Source organism: Micromys minutus (genome assembly GCF_963924665.1).
Source record: "Micromys minutus genome assembly, chromosome: 31".
Classification (NCBI taxonomy): Eukaryota; Metazoa; Chordata; class Mammalia; order Rodentia; family Muridae; genus Micromys; species Micromys minutus.
This window is the reverse complement of record NC_137966.1, coordinates 13,722,835-13,748,085: the sequence shown is the minus strand read 5'-3', so window position 1 is coordinate 13,748,085 and position 25,251 is coordinate 13,722,835. Positions and strand designations below refer to the sequence as shown.

Below are 25,251 nucleotides of genomic sequence, written 5' to 3'. Positions count from 1 at the left end.
ACATGGACCAAATAAAAGACAACGATACAGTTCCCGAGCCATGGGATTTTATAACCCAGAGACCACAGCCTGTGACATCAGTCTCTGAGGGAACTGAGGGTTCAAAGACAAAGGAGGCTTGTGTTGAAATTGGAGAAGAGGGTCAGGGGTAGAGCTTGTGCTCATCACATGGAAAGTGCCGGGTCCAATCCCCACCAATCTCCAGGAGGGAGAAAGAACACCCCACCCCAGACATATCACACACACACACACACACACACACACACACACACACACACACACACACACAGTAGCACATGAACTTACAGCAAGGCCAAAGGCACTATAGCCGACAGCTCTTACAACTTTTGAAAGCCAGGAATGCCTGCCACGAGCACTCACATGACTAAATACTTTTTTATACTGGCTTGTTCAGCCAGGGCTCAACAGGACATTTCTAGTATTTTAAAATGTTATATCCCAATGAGGGAGACTATTCATGCTAAAAAGAAATAAGTATAGTAAAAGAAATCTGAGTTAAAAGTTTTATTCATTCAACATCTCACATTACAAATATTTAAAAATTATATGCATACTGGTATAAATAGTCATTTGCAAACTATTTAATAACATTAATTTTCCACTAGCACTTCAACAAATGAACTCTTTTAAAAAAGGAACTGTGTTATATAACTTAAGAGTAGAACATACAAAAATAGGAACTTAACGTGAAAATGACTTTAATAAAAAAAATGAATTACCCTTATTTAAAATGCTAGAATAAATACTACAACCTCCCCATACACAGTAAAAACTATATGGAAATTCAGCCAAGTAGTACAATTAACTGACGCACTTAAATAACGCTCCCTTCTGATAATATGAGCAACGCACTGGAAAAATTAGGGATTAGTAAAAACTAGACACCCACTTGCTAAAAGTTTCACTTCCAAAAAAATATAACAAAAATCTGATGAAATTATAAAAACTAATTATACTTTAAATTTTAAAAATATAAAAAATAAAACAGTTGAATACAATATTGTCCCAATTCTTACAATGCTATCAATCACAGTAGCTTTAAAATAAGATAATAAAATAAAGCAAATGACCAAAACCTCTTTTATTCCATTTTTAAAAATAATCTCAAATTTACATTAGTAGAAAGATTGATTTCTGATTCTTTTCTTTAGAAACACCAGCAAGAAAGAGGATTACTCTTAACAGTAGAAAATGACATTTTTTAATGTCTGCAATTAAAAACAAAGAGTTACACTGCAAAGATCTTCCAAAGTGTGAGCTTAAGTATTGCACATGACTGGAGTGAGCTTGCCACAATTCATCACATTCAAGTTTCAAATCACCTTCTAACAGAAGATTCAACTCTTCAAAACAAAGGGGTGAATTATCAAGTCTTTCCAACAGCATCTCATAAATGCTAAGTTCATTCACTGCAAGTTTTAGTTTGCATTCTGCAGAGGTCTGTGTATGGAGAAGTAAATATATTATACCAAAGCCTGGGGATGGGGATGGGGTGGGGGGGTCTTTTACATAGAAAATAATCAGAAACACTTTATTTTACATTGCAAAAATAACCATGTAATTACTCTGTAACTACATTGTAAATACATGGCTGGTGCCATGCTAGTGCGCTAGAACTACATGCTTGGTAAATTGAAGTGATACCCTAAAACCTGTAAACTAATTACATGTTAATAATGTTTGAGTTACATGGTAACTCCCAACTACAATCCCATGTAATCCGAAGGACATGTAATCATAAAGTTCAGAGTACTAGATAATCATTGTTTATGCCCTGTAAAGAAGTGGAACCAAATCATCTGTAAACACGCTTGTCACACAATCACAAGTAAATATTAGCAGAATAACAATTTCTTACATTAGTCATGCATACTAACATTACAAACCTGTCCTGTGGCAGGCGATTTTGTTTTATTATATAGAATTTAAAAGAGCAGACATCTCTGAATCAAACATGTAACATCAATTAATTAAGATTAAAAATGATTAAACATTCACCCAAAATGTCTGCATTTTATGAATAATTTTAAAAACTTAGTAAGAAGCTGTAGACAATTTTGTTATTTTAAATTTCTACCCTATGGTTATGCATTTAATCTTTTTTTTAGGAACTACAGTGTTATCTTGTCATTTTCATGCGAATTTTTTTTCATTAATTTGTGACTTTACATAGACTATTTCTTAAATTATAGGTACACCAGTAGCTGGTGCTGGGGAAGGATGTTTAAGCAACATGCTTTCTCTTCTCTGCAGACTCTAAAATAGCATTGCCAGTGCACAACATTCATAATTTAAAATGTATGCAGAGCACTGAAATGTATAAAAAGCAGAATATAAGAAAATAAAATTTATTAAAATTATTTATATTAAAAAATGAAGTATATGAAGATCTCTCAGTAATAAAAGTACAAAAAGCTACTCTTTGCAATATGAAAAATTGAGGTATTGCATAAAGAGATATCCCGTCAGTGAAAAGTGTGCCTAAAAATGTTCACTGTTGGAAAAACAAGATATACAAAGGTAGTGCATAACAAATATACATCATGTGCATGACAAAATAAGTCAGCTACAAAACACTGTACCGAAATTCAGCAGGTCATGTACGAAGGGAGAGTATTGTTCAAAGCTAGTTCTCAAGCAGTGTTATTTCTGTTAACTCATCACACCCGTTTACTGAGTAGGACCAGCACACGATAGCACACCCCAAGCCACCCACAAGCATTAAAGGAAGAAAAAGAGGCAAATGAACATTCCAATTAGAATCACGTAGTTCAGGAGAAAAGAAAAAACGTCCCTGACCAGCTACACGAGAGACGGCACCCTCCACCACACAGCTGCTTCGCTGTTCTGTTAGCAGGGGATTCTTTGACAGTGGCTCCCTCTTTCTGTTGGACTCAGACAGCAAGTGCCTCCATTTTGACCTTTGGAACTTAACAGGTGTAGTTCATTAAAGCCTGTGTTAAGAATAAAGGGCTGCTTTTCCTACAGACAGCACTGCGGGCAAGTCTTTGGTTCTGAAGGATCCAAGATGGTACTGTTGGGCAGCACAGCTAGCAAGACTGCACTTAGATTGTTGCTGTTAACTGCTTTGCACACTGATAGTAATCCTTTGAACTACGGTAGGGCATTTATTAAGAGAATGTCAATTAAACCAAAAGTTACTTCCATGACCAGGGCTTCAAGAGACTATTTTAAAATTTGCCCCTGAAGCAGACTGTTCAAAACATAAGAACATCTTTCAAAGCTAGGGTTGTCTTTATAATAAAGCATGCATTACTTGATGAAGTTGGCACTTCAAACACTATGTCCCATGCTAAGTTCGGAAAGTGTATGTTATTGTACCTTATAGGAAGAGTAAGATAAACATACGGACTTTTGCACAGATTTACACAATTACTTAGTTCAACAGTGCAAAACACTTTGCAACTACTTGACTTTTTTTTTTAACCTTCCCCCCCACATTTTCTATGTTACAACTAAATTACAGGATTCCAAAGTAACTTCAAATGGAAAACGAGACCAATGGGCAGCCGATCTGTATGTTGTTTTTAGTCTTCCAGTTTTGGCTACAAGTGTAGTGTAACACAAAGTCAAAAATGATATCCTTGAGGTATGTCTAGATATGTTGTTTTTAATGTCAAAATGGAGAGCAAAGGCTGACACCTGATGACTATTAGTAAATTAGGATATAGAGTTTATATATAACAACAAAAATAAAATGTATGTATTTGTTCTTCTTTTCCCCACCAGACATTAACTCTAGCTTTGGTAGGTTTCCTGGGGCTGTGATTAGGAAGTCAGTTAAATAAATAAGCACACTCCCCTCAGTAGTAAAGTCACCCAATTCTTACATTCGAAATTTTAGGAATTACTTCAAGGAAAACAAAATCCGTTCTGCCTACTTTTTTTCTGATGTATGAAGGCCTTTGAGGCACGATCAAGCTATACTAATCCTCAACGCTCTTATGGTTACGCTGCTCAATCTTGCTCATGCGTTTGCTTGCTCTGACATACTCTTTCCTGTTAATAACTGATAACTTCCTCCATTGCTGTTAAAGAATAAAAAGGGATAGAAAAGAGAGTTAGGAATGAAAGAAAAGAACAGAGATGGCAAGAGCACTTCCCTGGGGGAGACTGTGTCAGAACAGACAATAGTGTTACGGTTGGTGATTATCTCAGTAAAGTCTTCTTATATGTTAAATCATTACCAGCAAGTAAAACCCCAAAATATTGTCTCATTTCTCTGTTAATATTTTTCTCCTCTAAGAAAATGCTGCAGCAAGTTTGGATTCTCTTGGTCTCCAGCAAAACAAGAGAATTAAAACTTGCATGCAACATAATGGCAATGTGAAATGGAGTTTGAACACACTGTTTGCAGTGACACGAGTCTAGAAAACACCTGTGTTGTGGGTTGTTCTTTTCATTCTACCACTGCTAGTTACACTGCTAGTTACTCTGCTGCACAGGACATGCCAGTGAGAGGAGGCTGAGGAAGAGTCGGAATTAACAGAAGAGGTCACTCCTTCCGAGGCCTGCAAGTGAGCTCTGGATCGTTCATTCTTCAGTTCCAGCGGAATGAGATGTGTCGAGGGCGGTCACCGCCTTCCTTCACCAGGGGCTTGTGGAATTCTCTGCCAGCACGAGAGTGAATAGCAGCCCAGCAATATTCACAGTAATACTGCAGACAGGTGACATTAGCACAGAAAAAAGGAGCAAATTTCCCCCCACAACGGGCCCCTTGACATTCATCACACAGCTGGTCATCCAAGACATATGGCTTAACCTCCACCTGCATTGAAGAGATTAAAAAGGAAGTTGGCATTTTGGTACCATGAGCAAGTACACTTTTATGCTGTGCTTCGACCTACCTGTGCCAAGGTGCCATAGGAGGAGCCGTGATGCACTTGTGAAAATGAAGATTGGCCATTCTAAATAGCTTTGGGCAAGATGTTTATATCTACCATTTACATGCTTATGTTAAAATAAAGCTTCAAACAAACAAAACCTCAAAAGACTTTTATCAGAAACTATCATTGCTGAAATTATAATTTAAACAAAACCTTCTACGCACTTTCATCTTTCACAAAACGTGTACTGCAGGTTTAGTGGGCAAGAAGATGCCTGATTTCTGCCTTGAGAACTTTTGAGTGGCTGCTGAGCCTGGCTGGTGGTTTAAGTGTCTGTAACTTGTGCTGTAATCAGAAAGCTGGGAGTCTGACACAACATGACATGGCTCACTTTGCTCTTTACTCTCTCTCTAAACTCTAAACTGCTCACTACTCTAAACAACGAGAGTAGTTTACTTGAATCTAAAAGTGAGAGGTGACTTGATGGAACTGGGCCTGTACCTGTGTTCAATAAGCCAGCGGTCATCTGAGCCTTTTAGGCATTAAAGTGACCTGGTCATTACCTCACCAGCTACAAAGGACCGGCGATGCTTGGTCTTGGGAGCCTCCTGGATGAAACCTCCTAGGACTTATAGAGATGAGGAAGGGTGGCTAGGCTTTAAGTCCCACACTGCAGAGGATCTGAACATAGACCCAGGGATTTCACTGTGATGATGACCTCCAGCTCTGAAGCACGCACTGACGGGGCATGTGACTGTGCTACAGCAAATCCTGCACCTGTCACTTGTAGCCACAGCACGAGCTTCTCTTTATCCACACTAGGGAACGGCACAGACACACGGCCTGAGACAGTGAGCACACAGCACCACTGATCGTGCTATAGCTCAGATTGAGAGCAGCGCAGTCAAACCCAACTGATGAGTGCAGAGCACAGTGCCACCGTGTTGGCTGCCAGTATGAGTCCCAAGTGAAGTGCCAGTGTACACCAACCCAGGGCTTACATTAGATGGTGCACCACATCGAGAACTTTCCAAACACACGTCAGGACTTACCCGTTTATCTATCTCTCCATGCTGCAGCTGAACAAAGCGGGCACTGATAGCAGCTATGTAACTCTGTTGATTAGAAAACGCGACTCGTCCAGCTCCTTTAGGATATTTGAGCTCTGGGTCAGTATCGATTCCAGCATAGCAGACGCCTCCGTACAGCCGGTCCATTATCATTGCAAGCTCCACTGGAAAGAAAGGAGCAGAGACACTTACAGTCAGGAAAACTCATCCGGCTCACCTAACGCTTCATCAAAAAGGCCCATGTGACCTCTGAGTATGTATCATTATAGTCATTATTAAAATCCGAATCATTATTATAATAACTTTCCTGCCGGGTGACTGTTTAGCTGGAGCTGGCAGGTTTTACAGTGTGCTTTCTTAATTCTCACAACCATGAAATAGCTAGCAACTTTCTGAGAAAACTGGGGCTCCAAGATGAATGGTCTGTCCAGGCGACTGGCCAGGCCTGGCCCTAGGTTTGTCTGCTTCAGCCTGCTGTCATATCTGTACTGGTTAGCAAGGTATCGGTTCCTATAAACTGAACACTGGAAAGTTAACTGGGAGATTCTCTGGAAGGCTCTCCTCTGCCCCTTCTCACCATCAACGCCTATGCCTGTTTACATATAGCTATTCACTAGCACATCTTGCATTGGCTGCTCTTTCAGCAATGCAAGGACCTATGCTTTATTCCCAACACCCACATGGCAACTCACAGCTGTGCAGTCCAAGGGGATCCAAAGCCCTCTTCGGGCCTCTGGGGTCACTGTTCACACACTGTACACACATGGTGCACCAATTTACAAGCAAGCAAAACACCCATACTCATAAGATAAAAATAAATTCCAGCATAGGTACCTTGCATGGGTTGACAACACTTCTGCCAGAAGATAATGACTAATAAATGAAAATCTCAGTGCCAGGCTTGGGGAGCCTCCCCATGATCAGTGATTCCCCTAGAGGTCCATTAAACAATACAGACCATTGTCACTGCTCTTGAGCTGTCCACCATATTGCTGGAGAGACAACATACTGGCTAGTTTTTCCTAGTGCTAGAGGTGCTATGAAGGCTGACAGGAGAAAAAGCCATCAATGGTATCACATAGCAGTGGGCATTGGATGCTACCATATCAACCTGTCAGATAGCCTGTGCTCACTGGCGCTCAGTAGTAGCCCAAGGGTAAGGGAGTAACCAACTGCTTTTGGACTGGGTTTGATGCCTGTTGTACAGGAGGGAATTCATACCTGGTACGTAGGCTTAGGAGGTCATAGGCCCAAGGGGGAACCTACCACTGTTGTTTCCCTAAGCGTTGTTAAACTCTCTCTCAAAAGTTTGTATCTTTACATGATAATTTACATGTTGCCCTCACCCTAGCCAGAGACCCTTGCTCTGCAGTGGGTGGCAGTCAACACAGAGACTCCTAACTAGTCACAGAAAGGAGAATAAGTGACTACCGAGTGCTTAGTCCTAAATGGGACATCTGACCATCTATCCCCACAAGTCTTAGGGAACATCCCAGAAGAGGGGACAGAAAGAATGTAAGAACATGTGGGGAAGAGCACAGGAAATGCTGTCTCCTGGGCATGACATGGTCATTGTACTCATGAACTCACTACAGCTGTGGTCACCTGCATATGATCAAGCCAACAAGACCAGACAGAAATTCCAGCAGACAGCACCAAGTGGACGCTGTGGGTGACAAAAAGGAAAAGGCAAAAAAAAAAAAAAAAAAAAAAAAAAAAGGGACATAAAGGGAGGAGGCGGATTTGGTGGGAAAGCTGGGTGGATATGATCAAGGTAGGTTTACACTTGTGAGACTGTAGAAAATAAATAAGACACTATTTTAAAAACTTGAAATAGTGAATTTATCTTCTCCATGAAATGTTAAAAACATAAAAGTTAATCTCACTATACTCTGAAACCTCAAGTTATTTAAGTCAGTTGGGGACGTAATTCTTTTGCAGTTATCATTCTAAAACCATGTGGGACTGCAGTTGTATTAGGAGTTCAGTAACTAGCGGCTGAGAAATGGGGACACTGGAAAGAACTGCTGCACATCTCAGCACACAAAGGGCTCTTTGGCTTTACTATAAGCAACAGTGACATTAGTTAGTGTCTGGCACTAACGCCCTGTGCTTCAGTGAGCTCACCTAACCCTCTATCATGCTGTGCACTTCTGATTGCATTTAATAGGTGAAAAAAGTCTAAGGTTACTCAACTATTACTAGGAAGCAGAGCACATTAATTCTTAGACACTAGAACTCTCTTTCACACTAACTCAAAGCTGGTGGAGTATTTCAGCTGGAGTTCTTTATAGTTCATATGCTAATGATACAGATTTCATCTGTTTAACATACCAGCTCGTAATGGTCGAGGAACACCACCAACAAATATCGTTTTCCGTGGGTCAAGTGGCTGTGAGCCATCCATCACAAAGTCACTGTCACTGAGATTCCAGGGCCGGATCTGCACCTGCAGTGTATAAACCACAATGTTCATATCAAGAAAAGTTCAAAATTACTGCAGAGTACTTTACAGTATCTTATCACAAATCAATAGAGCTGTAAGACCAAAAGGCTTAAAAGCAGCTTCCCCTATCTTTCATCTCAGAGTGAGAATACCCCATGAACTGTTTACTTACTATAAGCCAAATCCCTTAACACATCCACACATCCTTAATTGCCTACAAGTTAATTATCTCTTTTTCAGGTTACCCAGCCTTACAGGATCTACATAATTTAAATAAATTAGGACTCAGCATATTTCCAGGAAATGCAGATTTACTGTTGATACTAATGAATATATTACAGTGTTTCAAAACTATTTCAAAGTAAAAACATTGCTAATATTTGCACATTTAAAAAAGATCTATTTGTTTTCTATTTGGGTGCTAAAAATTGAACCCAGGCCCTCTGCAAGGGCAGCAAGTGCTCTTAACCACTGAGCAGTATTGTGTTGATAAGCACTTTCGTGTCCATAAGCCCAATCAGAATAATAACCCAGGCCTGGTGGTGCAAGCTTGTACATTCTATGTACCAGTTTGACTTCTCCAGGTACTGTGAGTGTGTGATCATCTTTAGCAATAAGGTCTTACCATCAAATTTTTGTGGGTAGCCAAGAACAATGACAATAGCCTGAAGTAGTTTTGGGGTCTCTGAGACCCCTCAACTAACAACTCAAGTTGGGGAGGGTTATCCCACGCCTGGCATTGGGATTTTGTCAGATAACCTATGGTTTCAGGTAGGAGCATTGTTTCTCTGTGTAATGTAACTGTGTGTCCGTATGTACACATATATAAATGCCTATAGAATAATTTCAAAACTATTTCAAAGTAAAAGTATTGCTAATATTTGCAAAAAATTTAAAGATTTATTTAAATGTTTTAAATGTATTTTATTTTTAATAAATAATTCAATAAATTCATTTTAATTAAAAATATATTTAGAGATTTCCATACACTTCCATATGGTTTTTCAAGCACTCTCAGTGTTAGCCTCCTCCAGCCCCTCCTCTGCACGCTCCTCATCCTCTTCTACAGTTATACCTTCCTACCTATAGCCCAGAAGGTGCTTTGTAGGCTGCTGGGGTGGAAAAGTCTGTCAGCAGTTTTCACAGCTGTGCGCCCTGTGAACCACAATAACAGCCTGGCAGGTTTGCTTTGGTGCAACAGTGGTGTAAATGTTATGGAGTAACCAACAGCTTTCTATTCGACTTATGGCCCACTTCATGCCTGGTACCATTACCTGGACCAAGAGACTATAGCTGGGTGGGTCATTGGCTATAAGAGAACAACCTACTATTATTTTGCCAAAGGTACATAGTGCTAAACTGCCTTCTAAATATTTATCCTTATAGATGGTGGTTAATACAGAGACTCAAAATTGTTTGAAGTGCTGTGAATATGTGACTGAAATGTTCAGGTAATGCGACATCATCTATCTTACATGTTCTTTCCCCCAAAAAGTTCAGGAAGAGGGAGCAGAAAGACTGTAAGAGCTTCGGTTGAAGAGGATGCTGAAAATAGTGTCTTCACCAGCTCACAGCAGCTGTGGTTGTCTGCACAAGATCAAGACAGCCACAGCTCCAACACAGGTAGAGAGATGCTCATAGGGCCCCGTCACTAATGCTTTTGGCAGGTGTTGGCTACTAGGGGAGGGACAGTCAGTTTTTTCAGTAGCATGGCCCATTGTTGGTTGACCATGCTCTAGAGGATGGCTCTACACTCATGCACATACACAGACAGCACTAATTAGACTCAGTAAGTTACTAGAAGGAGAAGAAGAGGAGGATGAAGAGGGAGAGAAAGAGGAAGAGATAATGTAGTTGGGAGAAAGATATAGTGGAAGAATGTTTCCTAAAAGCTGGAGGGGGTTAATATACATTGTATTCATGTATAAAATTACCAAGGAATACATAAAACCTGTTATATTCAATTTTCAAACATATAAATTTAAGTAGAAATCATAAGAAGTTTTCACACAAAGCAGGAGAGCAGAGGCATAAACAAAGAGCAACCTTATGCTAAACTACACTTACTGGTTTATCCTTGATGGTTGGACTTGATACACACAGGTAGAGTTTTCCATCTTCTTCAATACATGCATCAATGAGAGCCTGGACAGAGCTTTCATCTTGGAACAGCAGGAATGCATAGCCTGGCAAGAAAAACAGAATATAAGGCTTAAGTGCTTTCCTGTCTTTGTCATACATAGGATAAAAAGCTTAGACTAAAATTAAGGAAGGAAAAGAGAATAGAAAATATAAAAAATTAAAATAACATTCCTACTAAAAGTCTGAACACATCAATACCTTATTTGAGTAGACTATTTAGTAGGATAGAATTTTTAGCAGAATCTTAAGAGGTCACAGAAATTTTCTCTCTCTCTCTCTCTCTCTCTCTCTCTCTCTCTCTCTCTCTCTCTCTCTCTCTGTGTGTGTGTGTGTGTGTGTGTGTATGTGTGTGTGTGTGAAGGGTTAACTCTTAGGAGCTGGTGTGTGCGTGTGCATGTGTGTATGTGTGACGGGTTAACTTTCAGGAGATGGTTCTCCTTATTCACCACGTGGGTCCAGTAGGACAGAATTCCAGTTGTCAGGTATGGCACAAGTACTGATCCTTCTCACCAGCTCTACTTGGGAGTATCTGGAAGTAACTTGTATAATTAAAATTGGATTAAAAGTATATTAGGTAGAAAATTTAAAAACACACTTAGAAAAATATAAACAACAAAAACTTTTGAAATGAAAACGAACATTTATGAAAACACTCCAAATCAGACAATCTGAGAATAAAATGTACTTCAATATTGAAATCTCAAGAATTACCTTTTGGTGGAAAATAAGATTTGCTCTCTGCTTTATGAGGCCAATCTACAATCAAAGGGCCAAAGCGACGGAAACTAGCTGTGATCTCATCTAATGAAAAACAAAACAAAAAAGTAGTATTAGTTTTAATATTTTTGTAATATAAAATCACTTTACTGTAATGAAATCACAAATAAAAGCATCCTGCAGCTAGAATAATGTGGCCACTGGAAGAAGCATGTGCCCAGTCCCACAGTCTACTTGAGTGTCCCAGGAGTGCCTAAGCAGTCAGCACACAGGCTGATGCTAGGGCTTCACTGTCGATCTCGTTTTTATGTACTTACCTGGCACGAAAGAGAACAATGACAAGTAAAACCAGAGCACAGCTAGCTTTCTCCCTCCTTCATCAGCACTGCATCACTGCCCTTCCTTCTCCCTTGTAATCAAACTCTATCTCCAACGACAGTTCGAAGAGCTCCTGCATTACTTCATGTACACATCACACTCAGGACTTGGCACAACTGCCTTCAACATCTTCCTTTTCCTCTTTCTCCCTCCAGTTAGATACATATACTAATCAATACATCCATCCACACTCTCTTACTGACATTCTTTATAATTCCCAAATGCTACCATTGCTACCAGCTCCAAGCACAGCTGCTTTCTTTTGTAACTCTCTATGTAGCTCCATATCCAAGTAATCAGTACGGACCCAATTGTTCTGTAGTGCTGAGACTCCACCTGACTAAGAATCCCATTCAGAGCACATGTCTCCTTGGCTGTTACTTCCCTAAAGTGCTGGCGCTTCTTAGCTTGCCACAGTCATTCTACATAGCAGTGGTTCTCAACCTGTGGGCCCCGGCCTCTTTGAGGGTCAAACAACCCTTCCACAGGAGTTACCTCAGACCATCTGCATATCAGATATTTACATTACACAACAGTAACAAAATTACAGCTATAAAGCAGGAGTGAAAATGTTTTATGACTGGGGGTTACTACAACATGGAACTATTAAGAGATCATAGCATTAGGAAGGTTGGGGTCCATGCTTCTATAGTATGCTGCTATAGACTAACTGTACACTCAATCTTGTCAATCTTTATGTTAAAATGTGAGAGAATTTAGAGGAGGAGCCTTGGGTAGCTGACTGGGCTATGGAGGTGGAAGTCCCATTCAGAGCATCAGTTTAGTATATTCACATGAGACCCCAGAGAGCTCCTTTGCCACTTCTGTCATGTGGACTTACAAATGATGACTATTACCAAAAACTTGATCAGGCAAGGAGCTGCCTAATGACTTTGAGCTTCCCAACCTCCAGAACTATGAAGAGTCCCTGGTGTTGATAAAGTCTGGTCTATGGTATTTCCATCTAGCAGAGCCTTCGCTGGCATTTGTGTTCTGCTTCCTCATGGGCACTTTCATGCTGTGCATCCCAGACACAAAGGATGCTGTGTCACTTCATCATTAATTATACACAATGACCTTGGTCACTGGCTTCTACTTGGTTTCTCTACCAAGAAACTATTTTCTTGTCCGTATTCGATTTGTACTTTGCAAGGAGTACTGCGTCACCTGCCAGCACCCCGCTGCACTAGTCATGCCATCTCTTAGAAGGCAGCCACTGAGAGATTGGTAACCACCACGATGGCTACCAAATGTTGGTGATCTGTTCCCACTGTTCAGTCGCACAGTACAGTAGAGCTCTCTTTTTCTTCTAGTTGTTTATTATATCTGCACACACCTATGTTTCTCAGCAGGTTAAAATATTCCAATTTTCTCTTTAATTATTCTGATATTCTATCTGTCTGTCTCTCTGTCTGTCTGCCTATCTATCTATCTATCTATCTATCTATCTATCTATCTATCTATCTACCTACCTACCTACCTACCTACCTACCTACCTACCTACCCACCTACCTATCTACCTATGTATCTATCATCCACTCACCCAACCACTCCCTCTGACTCTGATCCTTTCCTGAGTGGCCAGTGGGAGCTCCCAGAACCTTCTGACCTTTCTCTGTCATTTGCACTTCCATACTCTATGCCATATCTTGTTTTCTTACCTCACCTCTAGAATTATACCAACCAATAGAATGCGTTTTTAAAATGTAGTCTGGGTTTCTTTTAACAGCAAAAAGGTGAAAATCCATATGCTCACTAGAGGGTACTCATTATCTCCAAGTCTTCCTCAGGAGACAAAGCTAGGAAACAAATGATTACATGCAAACAAATGTGATTCTAACTATTGTATACCAATGCATTATAAAAGCAGCATATTTTGAAATTTCCGAGACAACTCCACTATCTCACAGTTTTCCTAGCCCATTCCTTCCTTCCCGTGTTTAATCTCCCTCCAGCTGTGAAGCAGTGCAGTCCGCTCTGCTCTACCTGTCTCTGCAGCACAGTTTAGCGCAAATGAGACGGGTGTGCAGGAGATTGCTGCTAGGCCAACTTGGGGGTTGCCTGATTCCTAAGTCACTTTTCCTGAGCAAGTTGAGGTAGGAGCACTGCCACAGCACCTGTTTCGGGTACAAAGCTTATTCAACTTCAAATGATCTGCTTCTCATCCCACATCCATTGGATTGCTGTAATTTTATACTGCACAACTGTGTAGACTACACTTTTTCAAGCTCTGCCTTCTGAGGGTGGGATGGAGAAAGAGCAAATGGAATTGAAGTTACAGCAATTTTATCAAGATATTTAACAAGTGTGTTTGTTATAAACTTCAACCTTCTAGAAGTTTGGTAAACTGCATCTCAGTCTAAGTGACACATGACTAACTATTTTTAGATCTTACAGACTCACAGAAATTGATTCTATGTTTTGGAACATGAATTAGTCTATTTCCATCTCCATCCAGGAAACCAGGATAAAAGGAACAAAGTCCCCGAGGCTGTGTGATTGCTGGATGGTCTGTCTCTGTGATTCTTATTACACTTGCTGAAGCCCAGAAGTGACCTCAATGTTACTGGATAACTAATCCCTCCAGTCCAAGCTGGCTACTGACTCAAGTTTCAGCTCAAATACTACTTTCTTAAAGTGAGTTTCCTTAGCCATCCAATCTAAGAAGAGTCTTTACATGTCAGACCTCTTAACACTGTTTGCTTGCTGTTCAGCACTGTTCTCTGACACCTTCTCTTATGTTCGCATACTTTTGATGCACCTTCCCCCATTAGACTCTAGATTCTACAAACAGGGCTCCTCTATTTTTATTTACTTCTATAAATAAGCTGAGGAATAGTGCTGCTGTTTAGAGAACATATAAATGTTTGCTGAAAAAAATATTTTAAATCCCTTTTAAGATTCTCCTTCTCGTACAAGTACAGATTATATTTTTTAAAAAATTCATACTTAATCTAAAATTTAAAATTTTGAAACAGTGAAAGGTAGGAAAGAAATAAAAAAAAAAAAAAACCAACAACACTAAAACTGGAGAAAAACCAAGTATGGCAGTTAATTCCATGTTGTCTACAAAAGAATCCTTGGGAAATCTCTGGGGTCTTCCCTCTTTTCCACTGACTTGGGCCTTCAGCTCATGCACACAGTCCTGCTCCTTTTTCTTCTGCAGCTAATCTTACCATAAGACAGTACCATAGGATGGCAGGACAGGAGAACAAGGTGACACTGAAGAGTCCCTGCCAGGTAAGACAGGGACTGTGACAACAGCAAACCCCAAATACAACTTCCCCATGGGCCAAAAAGTGGCATGTGGCTCCAAACAGTCCTTCCTGCACATACCTTCATCAATGTCAGGAGGCAATCCACCCACAAACACCTTGCGAGAATATCGTTCCACTCTTTCCCCGTTCTGGTGTGTGAAGCAGTGAGGTGAACCCAGACCACTGTGAAGAGGCTGATCCCCACGGCCATCATCCAGGAACCCATCTTCCATCGGAAACAGTGAAGACTGACCTGGAACAGAGAGCAGAACAGAGAGCTAATAGGAAAGGCTCCTTGCCACTAACTATTCACACAGCAAAGACAGGAGCTGAGAGCTGCTTTTCTCTGTTCACTACAAGATCACTCATGCTCCTGACTTGTGTTCACCTTAGGTCGACTGCCTTCGAGAGACTATATGTGAAAACAGAGGGCTACTCAAGTGTCCCACAGAAATGCAGAAGCTTCAGAGTGTGAAGAGGAAGCCCAGTTAGAAGAAGAGTACTCTTTTGAAACCAGTTGGCAGCAGACTGCACTGCCTTGGCAAATGCCCCATGGCAACACAAGGACATGGGATATTAAATTTAGCTATGAAATGCTGGTCACACAAATTTCTTTAATGGACCAAACTGTGTAGTCTTTGCACACTTTCCTAAGAATGTAGTTTAAGTGAGCAAGTCAATTTAAACGAGCAGTTATTTTAGTTTACCTTAACTCATAGGATATAATCAAAGCCCGCTTAATGTTGGTACCCAATTCAGCTTCTAGTCATACAGCATGTAAGTCTGAAGGCATGCTAAAGCTGAGTTATCATCAGCTTACCAAGGAGGTCATCTGTTTTGAAAAACTATTCTAGAAACTGAAATTCCAGTCATCTGGCATACACAGAAAGTAGAAAGACTAGAAACACCAATGTGTATAAAAGCCTCCCCTACTTACTTGAGAGGAAAACAGAAATGCCTATATGATAAGCAAAGCACAGAGGCACAGACAGCTGCATCTCTCAACCCTTAGCCTTACTCAGGCTGCCATTTACTTTTAGGTGTTCTCTGAGGAGCAGTTAAAGCTCCTCTAGAAATGATCAAGTCCCTTTATTGGAATGCTCGCTCACATGCCCTTTGATTGCCACAGTTCTAAGTCCCATTCCTGAGCATAGACAATAGGTGTTTCTGTCATAAACTTATCCTATATGCTATTAGTAAATTATGATTCAAAATGGCTCTACAATTGGAGTTTACTTTCTGAATGATCTTTTAAAAAAATCACATTTTAAGTCTAAGTGATTTAATAGTCTCAGAAAATAGAAAAAATATTAGAGAAGAAAATTAAGTTTAGCTAGAAACATCTAAGAAACAAGTCTCTAAAATCCCGTTTTTTTCTAAAGCATTTGTAGAATTACTCATTAATTCAGCTCATCATATTTTAAACTAAATATATGTATCATGTTTACTTAGTAAAACAAGCTCATGTAAGATACTTAAGTATAAATGACTCTCCAATTAATGAGATAATTTTTAGACAAGTCTAGCCTTTAAATATTCAAATTTGAAAAATATTCTTAAATTCATCTAAGGAGTTAAAAAGGCAAATCTTTAGCTATAAGTAAGCTAAATATCTAATATAGAGAATTTAAACCCAAACTATCAAGCTCTTCTCAATCAGAATGTTTACAGCTCCAACTCTAACACAGAGATCCCATATAGGTCAAACCCAGCCGCTGCCCTTCACTCTGTCCCCACAGAGATTATAACCTGGGTAAGCCCAATTCTCTCCATACAGAACTGACACATTCAAAAGTGAGAAACATTGATGTTACCTCTCCTTCGCCCATAAGTCCTTGCTGCATGTCAAATGAGAAGAAAAAACAAAACAAACAAACAAAAAACATCCTTTCAAACATTGTCAAAGAATCCACTGAGATTTCATTTTGAGCTATTGAAATGGAAAGATGGCCATATTCTTTCTATCTCCTGGTCTATGTATCAAAACCAAGGAATTAGATGGTGGTGGTCAGTTTCATGCACTTTAAAAAAGAAATTCAAAGATACTCTAAATCTTTACTAAGCCTCACTTGTTTTAAAGAAACCCTTTGGCTGTGGTGAGCATCCAGAGCCAGGACATTATGAAGCTAGAGCTGTGTGTGACATGATTAACACCAACTGCCATTCTGATTGTCACACTTTCTCTCAGATTTCCATGCTAACAATTTAGTAACCATATCATATCGAATTCATGACTGTTCACCATTACAGAATACATATTTACAGTATCTTTATGTCATTCCAAATAGAAGAAAATCATAACTAATGGCAATTTATATATTGGCTTTAGTCAGCTGTGTTGTACCCACAAACAACAACCCGTCACCAACAAAAAGAACCCTTCTATTCAGTCCCAAATGCTCAAAACGGAAGGTTCGGCACTCTGTCAGCAGGCCCGTTGCAGTTCAAAGGAAGAGAAACGGTAATTAATTGAATCCACAAGAAACAGCATCAACTTTAGACCGCGAACTTCTGAGGAAATGCTCTCTCCCTGACATAAACTGGCACTGAAGGCTTATCCTGTTCTAGGGCCTTGGCTGGATTCAATACCTTCTGGCCCTGTGGTCTTGCTAAGCACAGTGGATAAAACAACCTGAGGCGTTGAGCTCAAGGAACCAGTGATCATACATGCCACAGGCTCTCAGAGTTTGTAATGGTAATAGCCATGCCTATGGCTGCAGACCTCTCTTTACTCACTTTCATTCTCCATGGCTTCAGTTGTCAATGGAACATCTCAATTTGAAAATATCAAATGGAAAACACACCCAGAAATACAATTTCTAAGTTTTGAGTAGCATTATGTAAGCTGGTATGAATCATCTCTTTGTCCAATGTGTTTCTGCTCAGAGCCTGCCTGTTAGTCACTTCTGAGATATTTTGATAAGACTATATTTATATAACCTTTATTACAGTGCATTTAAAATATTTTCATTATTGTTGTTATTAATCTTACATAACTCATCTATAATTAAACTTTATAACTGGTGTGTATGTATATATGTATAGGAGAAAACACAGTATATAACAAACCATTAACCTTGGATGTCTCTGGGGAACACAGTTCTGCTGGGTATGGAGCACATGTGCAGGGATAAGAGGAAGAATACCTTGAAGTAAGGGGAGGCAGGGATGGACTCGAGGTGGGATCTTAAAGGAAACCTGGAGGAGTATCAGGACTGCCATGTGGTGGGCAAGGTGCTGCTGTGCTCAGGAGTATGTAGCAAGAGTGAGACATGGCTGGGACTGGGTTTATATAGAACACTGCGACAGACTCCTCAGTTATTGTCACCTAACAACTGCCAGCACGTTCCCTTTTAGTTTTCTAAAGTCAATACAAATCAACTTAACTCAGAACTACCAGGTGAGTATTTTGCAAAATAAAATTAGTTTTCATACAAAATACCTTCCTACCATTACTACATAGCACTGGAGCCCACTGAGCTGCTGGGGTGAATGGCCTACAACAGCGCCAAGACTTTCCTCAAGGAAAGCCTGACAGGTGCTCATTTCAGCCACTTCAAGGCAGATAATGAGCTACTCCCAACTTACCAGACAGAGGTAGAAAGACAAGTGACATCACAATATGGGAGTCTGCCTGAGAACATTCTGTTTAGATATGCACTTCAAAGACAAAGCAGTTCCAGAAAAGAATGACTGGGAACCTGAATTCTATCGTTGACAGTAGATTGATGCTATGTCAGTTCCTGGGAAAACAGGTCCTTAAAAGAATGGCTTTTAAAAGCTACAGAGACAACACAAAAACACATGGCTCCCATTAAAAAATTAATAGAAACTAAAACCTTCGAGAATACTAAGAGCTACAGATAAATAACTAAAATAAAAGTATCCACAAAAATCTTCAAAAGTGAAAATTTTATTTATATGCCACAAAATTAAATGGTTAATGTACAGGCATTTATGGTTAAACTCTGGGATTAATGTTTGAAAATTAATCAGACATCTTTGCTCATATTAAGGAAAAATAGGCTGTAGGTGCACAATATTTACAACTATAAAAACCTGAAAACATAACACCAAAATTGGTGTAAACTAGTACTAGAAAATAGTGATGCTTCGAATTCAAAACTGAGAATGTACTCTTTTGACTTATATTTTGTATATCTGTACATGTGACACATATAGAATCGTAAACAAAATGTACTTTGGTGAACATGTCAACAAAAACCAGATCCATGTAGTAACTAAATGTTGCGTGTGTGTGTGTGTGTGTGTGTGTGTGTGTATGCATTCTAATGCCTCTTTCTTGCTGACTCCAAGTTGTGTTTGGAACACACATTGTGATGATGTACTTGTAACAGACTTTCCTGGGGAAAATGTCACACAGATGTCTAATCGCATGCTACAAAGTCTAACATATCATTTGATGTTTAGCAAACACCAGAGGAGTGACAAGGGGAAACATTCACAAACATGTTTTGGGAAAGTTCTGGTTAAGTCAGCTTAAGTACACTCTGCTAAGAATTTTCTTTTCCCAAAATTACTAAGGGGATAACTGGTATGATTTTTTTTAGAAACATGCTAGTATTGCTAAGTAAAAGCCTTTCCAGTCTCCATTAGAGTAAAAATGAGAACTATTTGTGTGTCTCTACTTTCATTTTTTATTGGGATTTGGGATTATAGAGTTGTTACTGATTTAATGTTCAGAATTAACAAGAGTCAAGAATAATAAAGCATGCTTGAAAAATTGTGGTCATAAATGGTTTATAACTTCTGGATCCATAGTGTTACATCTATTGATTAGTGCTTCATTTCTAAAGCACCTCTACAGGACTGCTTACAAATGGTTTTCATATAAGACAGTCAGTCAATTCCCTCTAGTAAAGTATTCCATTAGTCTGTGGGATAGAATTGCAAAGAAGGCACAGAATAATTGGCTTCTCTCTCTCTCTCTCTCTCTGCATGCTTTTCATTATAAAAATGAGTTACTATTTGCTTCTTAAAAAAACCCTTTTTCCTCACTTGAAAGCATCCATACTAGAATATATTTATAAAAAGAAAACATCCATTATATGACTCCTTTAGCATGCACAAATATTACTGTATATAAGCACCAGCACACACACGCACAAACACACACACACATACATACACAAATACAAAGATAAAGTTTATAGTTAATCTGTTGACATATGTCTACATCCAGTTCAGCAAAGATGCAAAAATAATTCTCTTAAGTGATTTTACAATTAGCCTCTAATTTTATAAATTAACTGTCAAAATTAATTTACACATATAGCTGGTAATTAAAATTTCCTATGTCATATTAGTTTGTTGGTACAGTAGCATTCAAAACTATGCATTTTACAGCCTCCTTTTTTGATAGATTTCTGCCTACACTCCAGGCAAATAATCTTTCTACTTCATTCTAAAAACCTATCATTAAGAGACATGTTTTTAATAGCCTTTAAAGATGGCTCTCAACACTCCTTCTCTGGAACAAGCAAAACTTGATGCTTCTAAATGAACAGACATCATCAGAGGGAAAAAACTACATATATGAGTCCAAAGCCTAATAGTCTGTTGTTGGTCTGGATTTTCTAGGGCCCAAAGTTCATCTTTTAAACAGTTAATTCTAAGGGCTAAAATAGTGGAGAAAAGAGAACTGAAAATAAAAATTAAAGGAAAAATGATAGAATAAAAGCACAGATTTTTCTTTTTTAGCAGTGGTAGTGACTACCGGTTTCCTTTAATAAAATTAAACTTCAACATAGGGGTGAATATAATTAATCTTTCAGTCAACATTTAACTTAGTGCTTAGCTAAGTCACAGAAAAAATACCTTAGAGTAAGTCTGGTTCATGTTTAGAACTTGTGCTTAACTGAGAAACTAAGTTTTAAGCTAATGTTTCTGAATTATAAAACATATGTGCTTATTACATAAAATTTACTAGTAAAAGATATTCATTATGGGTTGAAATTTTTAGACACCCACATTTATGCACTGAAGTCTTACCTTTAAAGACTTCAAAATATGATGGATTTTAGAGATACGGTCTTTAAAGAGGTAAAGTTAAGTGAGAGTATTTGGTAACCTCATCCTACATGACCTTTGCCCTTCTAAGAAGAAAGCAGGATGCAGATGTATAAAAAGGTAGACCTAAGGAGAAGCCATCTGTAGACCAAGAATATGTCTCAGAGAAATAACTCCTGAGCATTCCTGATCTCAGACTTCTAGACTCTAAAACCTCTACAAAGTGACTTTGAGCCTCCACAAGTGTGGGGAATAACTGTTCTTTAAGTCACATAGTCTGTATGCTTATTACTGACTCTCAGCAAACTAACACACTAACATAGCACTTAGAAAGTAGCTAGAAAACTTGGGTTTTTTAATATATTTAAACCCAAGAATTCCCTCCGGGAAGAAAAATAAAACAAACCTATAACAAACATAGAAGCAAGGTGTGTAATAATATTCTGTAATAGTATTACCAAGGCTTTAAATATTATTGGTTGAATTACATTGGCTCATCTTCGAACAGTCACTGGTCTACGAAGTTCACTGGACAGTATGAAAATGGGTTTAAAGCAAGAAGTCATAGGATCGATGAATGAGTAAGCCCTTTTATTATTGTGCACACACATTCCAATGTTGTTCTGATCTAAACTACCCCAAAGTGGGAAAAGATCCTGCCCCTTTTCTTTTTATTTAGTTAGGATTTAAATCCATATCCTCACCTAAACTCCTGAGATTACTTGAAAAATTACAAAACAAATTACATAATAAAAATCAGTCAAAAATAGAATGTTTGCAATGAAATGTGCAAAAGGAGGGGGTAAGTAGCTCTTATTTCTAATGCAAACAAAAGGGGAAGCTCTGGCGGCTGACACTCCTGAGGCAAAGCTCTGGAAGATGTAGAAACATAATGTTTCATAGACAGAATCACTTCCCATGGTTTTAAAAGTCAGAACAAACTGCTGGCCAGGAAGAGCCCTCTGCAGCCTGTCTAGGCTTGGTGATAAAGGGACACGCTATCAGGCTTTTATTACCCATTTCAAACGACAGTGAAACGTTGAGGGAGCTACATTTAAAAGTAGTGGTTTGGGTTATTTATCTCAATAACAAAGAAAAGAACATGTTTACCCCAGGTAGGTTTTACAGACTCATCTCAAATCCTTCATTGCTGTTGCCCCCTTCTGTAAAATTTTAGTATTCATATTCTTAGCTTTAAACAATGACTGGTTTTAGTTTGACTTCCTATGTGTTTGGTATGATAAGTGATTTAGTGTAAGTGTATTTACTTAATCTTCAAACTTGAAAGATGGGAGGTTTCTGTAATTCTGAGTGTCTCCATTAAGCACATTTACTCCCATATGTTAGATTTCCAAGATAACTGCATCCAAAATGTGACCTAAGAACAAAGCTGCTAATGCATCAGTGTAGCAAGGTCAGTTTATGATACAAGTTAAGTTTATGATACATGGTTAAGGCTGAAGGAATAGCCACCACCTACACCTAGATCCTGTGCTGGAGGTCTCACTGCCCTTTTCTAAAAGCCTGATTGAAGTAGTCTTCTAACATTGTTTTACTTTATATTTTAATTATATGTATCAGTTTATGCACATGAGTTCAGGTGCCTGAGGATGGCAGAGGTGCTGGATCTCCCTGGAGCTGGAGTAACACATAGTTTTGAGCCCTGGGTCCTCTGCAAAGGCAGTGTCTATTCTGAACCACCAAGCCATCTCTCCCACCCCACCTACACAATCTTCTAGGATATCTGACTAATAGTGGAGAATGAATGAGTCTCGCAGTTCCGCTCTCTGGTCTAAACACAAGTGTCATTCTTCACTACAAATGAATAAATCAGCATCTGTCCTACTGGTTTCCCACTGAAAACTAATACTAGGTCACATCTGACAAAACCTAGTTTGTTGGGCCCTCTAGAGATGGATACTGTACCTGAGACCATGGCAATCATGACCTCACATGCTTGGGTTTGGCTTAAGGAGCCAGAGTTTCTTCTTTTTTATATCTTCTTAGTTTTCTTCATCTTTATATCGTTCAGTTTGAGGTAATATTAATGATATTAACCCTAGTAAGTATACTTTTATAATAAATAAAACTTCTCTATAAGAAGCAATGAGAATGAAGTATCTGGCCTCCTTCTAATGTCTTTGAACTAATACAATTTCAAAACATAAATACTTGGGGGAAAGGCTATCTTTATTGTTTTTCTTTTCCCTTTTGACAAATAAAAGTCACTGAAAATTAACTATCCATAAAAAATAAACATTAATAGGAAAAAGAAAGGTATAACAAAATAATCTTTAAAAATTTAATATGTTTTAAAAAAAGCTAGTAGAGAGTTTTTCCGCACTTCACAAAGATGAGCCCCAGAGACAACTGATCCAACCTCAACAACTTCATGAGGTAATTAACACAAATAAAAGCCAACCATTTTGCCTGGGACCACTCAGCGTATCCCAAATCTCAGCTCACCATAATTTCCAGTGCTTGGACTTGAACCTGGCTCTAGTTTCTAGGAAAAGGTAAACCTTGCTCTGTGGACAGGATGTCCTCCTTATGCCGCTTCCATGAGGTGGTAGGTTGGTAGGTTTTAGCTTAGATACATCTGTGCTGCTATATTATATTATAAACATTATGATGTTTCTGCTAGAATAATATGGTGGCATTATTTTATAGATGATGACGATGATGATAAATTTCTGGCACTGAGCATAAGGAGACTCAACTTTGATCAAAGAGTGAGGTTTTAATGCACTATAGAGCTTCCAGAAGAGCTGCTGGCCCAGCACCTCTCATTCAGCTGCTCTCTTGTTGACTTCTGGGAGTGGCTAAGAAGCCTATATTTTACATAGGTCACCATTTTCAAGTAATAACCAAAAAGAGAGCTAATTATAATAATCATCTTCAACTCCTCCTTTACCATGTGAATCTGACAAGGTAGGTTTTTTTTTTTTTTCTGTTTCTGTTTGCTTGATGAATGATCAGAATACAGCAAAAATAATTCTTGGACAGAAGATATTAACAGAGATTAAAATGAACAGAAATTTGGGGGAAAAAAACCCCCAGGAACTGGAAATATGGCTCAATGGTTAAGGGTGATTTCCTGCTCTTTCAGAGGACCCGAGTTCAGTTCCCAGCACCTACACAGCAGCTCACAATAGCCTGTAGCTTCTGCTCCAAGGAATCCAATGCCCTTTCTGGCTTCCAAAGGAACCCACATACATAGGACATATACTCATACAAACAAATATACATAAAAAAATCTTAAAAATGCATACACATTTGCAAATAAAAAGAAAATGGATTTCTCTATTCTACCTATTTATTCTAAACTGTGGTACCAAAAATATCTATGTACTTTAAAGTTCTTTAATTCTGTGAGTAGTTAGTTGCCTCTGCCTTCCCTTTGACCTTTAACTTTCTTCTGGCATGCACACATAAAAGCGGGATTTGTGGGCACATTACTAGTGTTTGGATCAGGGAAGGAGACCATGGAAAAAAGTGTCAGGACAAATACATCTTTCTTCATGCTCTCCTTTATGATATATACTGAATGACCTTCTCTTTGGAGCATAAAGCACTGCGGTTTGTTTGTTTTTTGTTTTTTAGTGAAGGGCTGCCTCTTTCGGGTTCTAAGTTTCTGTTTACCTTCTCTTTTCATTTGCTCTAAGGAGCTAAGTAGTACTTGATGATGTTGATCTGTCATGGGATTCACACTCACTCTCTTCATTAATTTCAGAATGGAGAATCAAGTGGCTCACAGTATTTTTAGAGAAAAGTTTCTATCACAATTTTGAGGGACAAAAATTATTGTTAAAATAGGCGATTAACAGCAATCAATAAATGTCACTGCAGAGCAAATTAGTGCCATTTTTGCACTTGTTGAAGCACAAATATGATATTTTCATAACCTAATACTAACTTCAAGTTTGTGTACTTCACTAGGGTAAATCAATTATCACTTACCATTAATAAGCAGAGAACTATCGGATCCTGGGTATGAATAGTTTAGACGACCTGAAGGTAAAAGAAGGCCGTTTGTTACTAATTTTTTTCATAGATAGTTTAAAAGTATTCAATAACAGAGCGGAGTTGGTGACTTCTAATATGAAAAATATTCACAAATCTCCATTATGGGATGTGAGTTTGTTGTTCTAAGGACCGGAGCTAGTCTGAGGATGTGTCGAGCACTGGTGCACCACAGGGAGAGTCTGAAGGTGATCAAGTGTCCCTTTATTTAACTACTCATAACACCAACTGCCTAACTAGTTAGGGCATTGCTGTTTCCAAATCACCACCCAAAACATGTTCCTCTAAACCACTGTGTTCTGACATCAATCTATGAAAAC

The 25,251-nt window shown here is 38.8% G+C and overlaps 1 protein-coding gene across 2 annotated transcripts in view; it reads right to left on the bottom strand.

Moving 5' to 3' along the window:
- Positions 1-528: 528 nt before the first annotated feature.
- The window catches only part of CPEB4 (cytoplasmic polyadenylation element binding protein 4), a 61,567-nt gene continuing 36,844 nt past the window's right edge, over positions 529-25,251 (bottom strand). Inside the window, exons 3-9 of one of the 2 annotated variants that reach the window (XM_080942266.1) lie at positions 24,869-24,919; positions 14,958-15,131; positions 11,238-11,327; positions 10,452-10,570; positions 8,273-8,387; positions 5,921-6,102; positions 529-4,810 (exon numbers count right to left, since the gene is read on the bottom strand). In XM_080942266.1, the coding sequence (XP_080798392.1) occupies positions 4,583-4,810; positions 5,921-6,102; positions 8,273-8,387; positions 10,452-10,570; positions 11,238-11,327; positions 14,958-15,131; positions 24,869-24,919 (959 nt within the window). In that variant the 3' untranslated portion in view covers positions 529-4,582. The remainder of the gene's footprint in view (positions 4,811-5,920; positions 6,103-8,272; positions 8,388-10,451; positions 10,571-11,237; positions 11,328-14,957; positions 15,132-24,868; positions 24,920-25,251) is intronic. The other variant, XM_080942267.1, reaches the window with a different exon arrangement.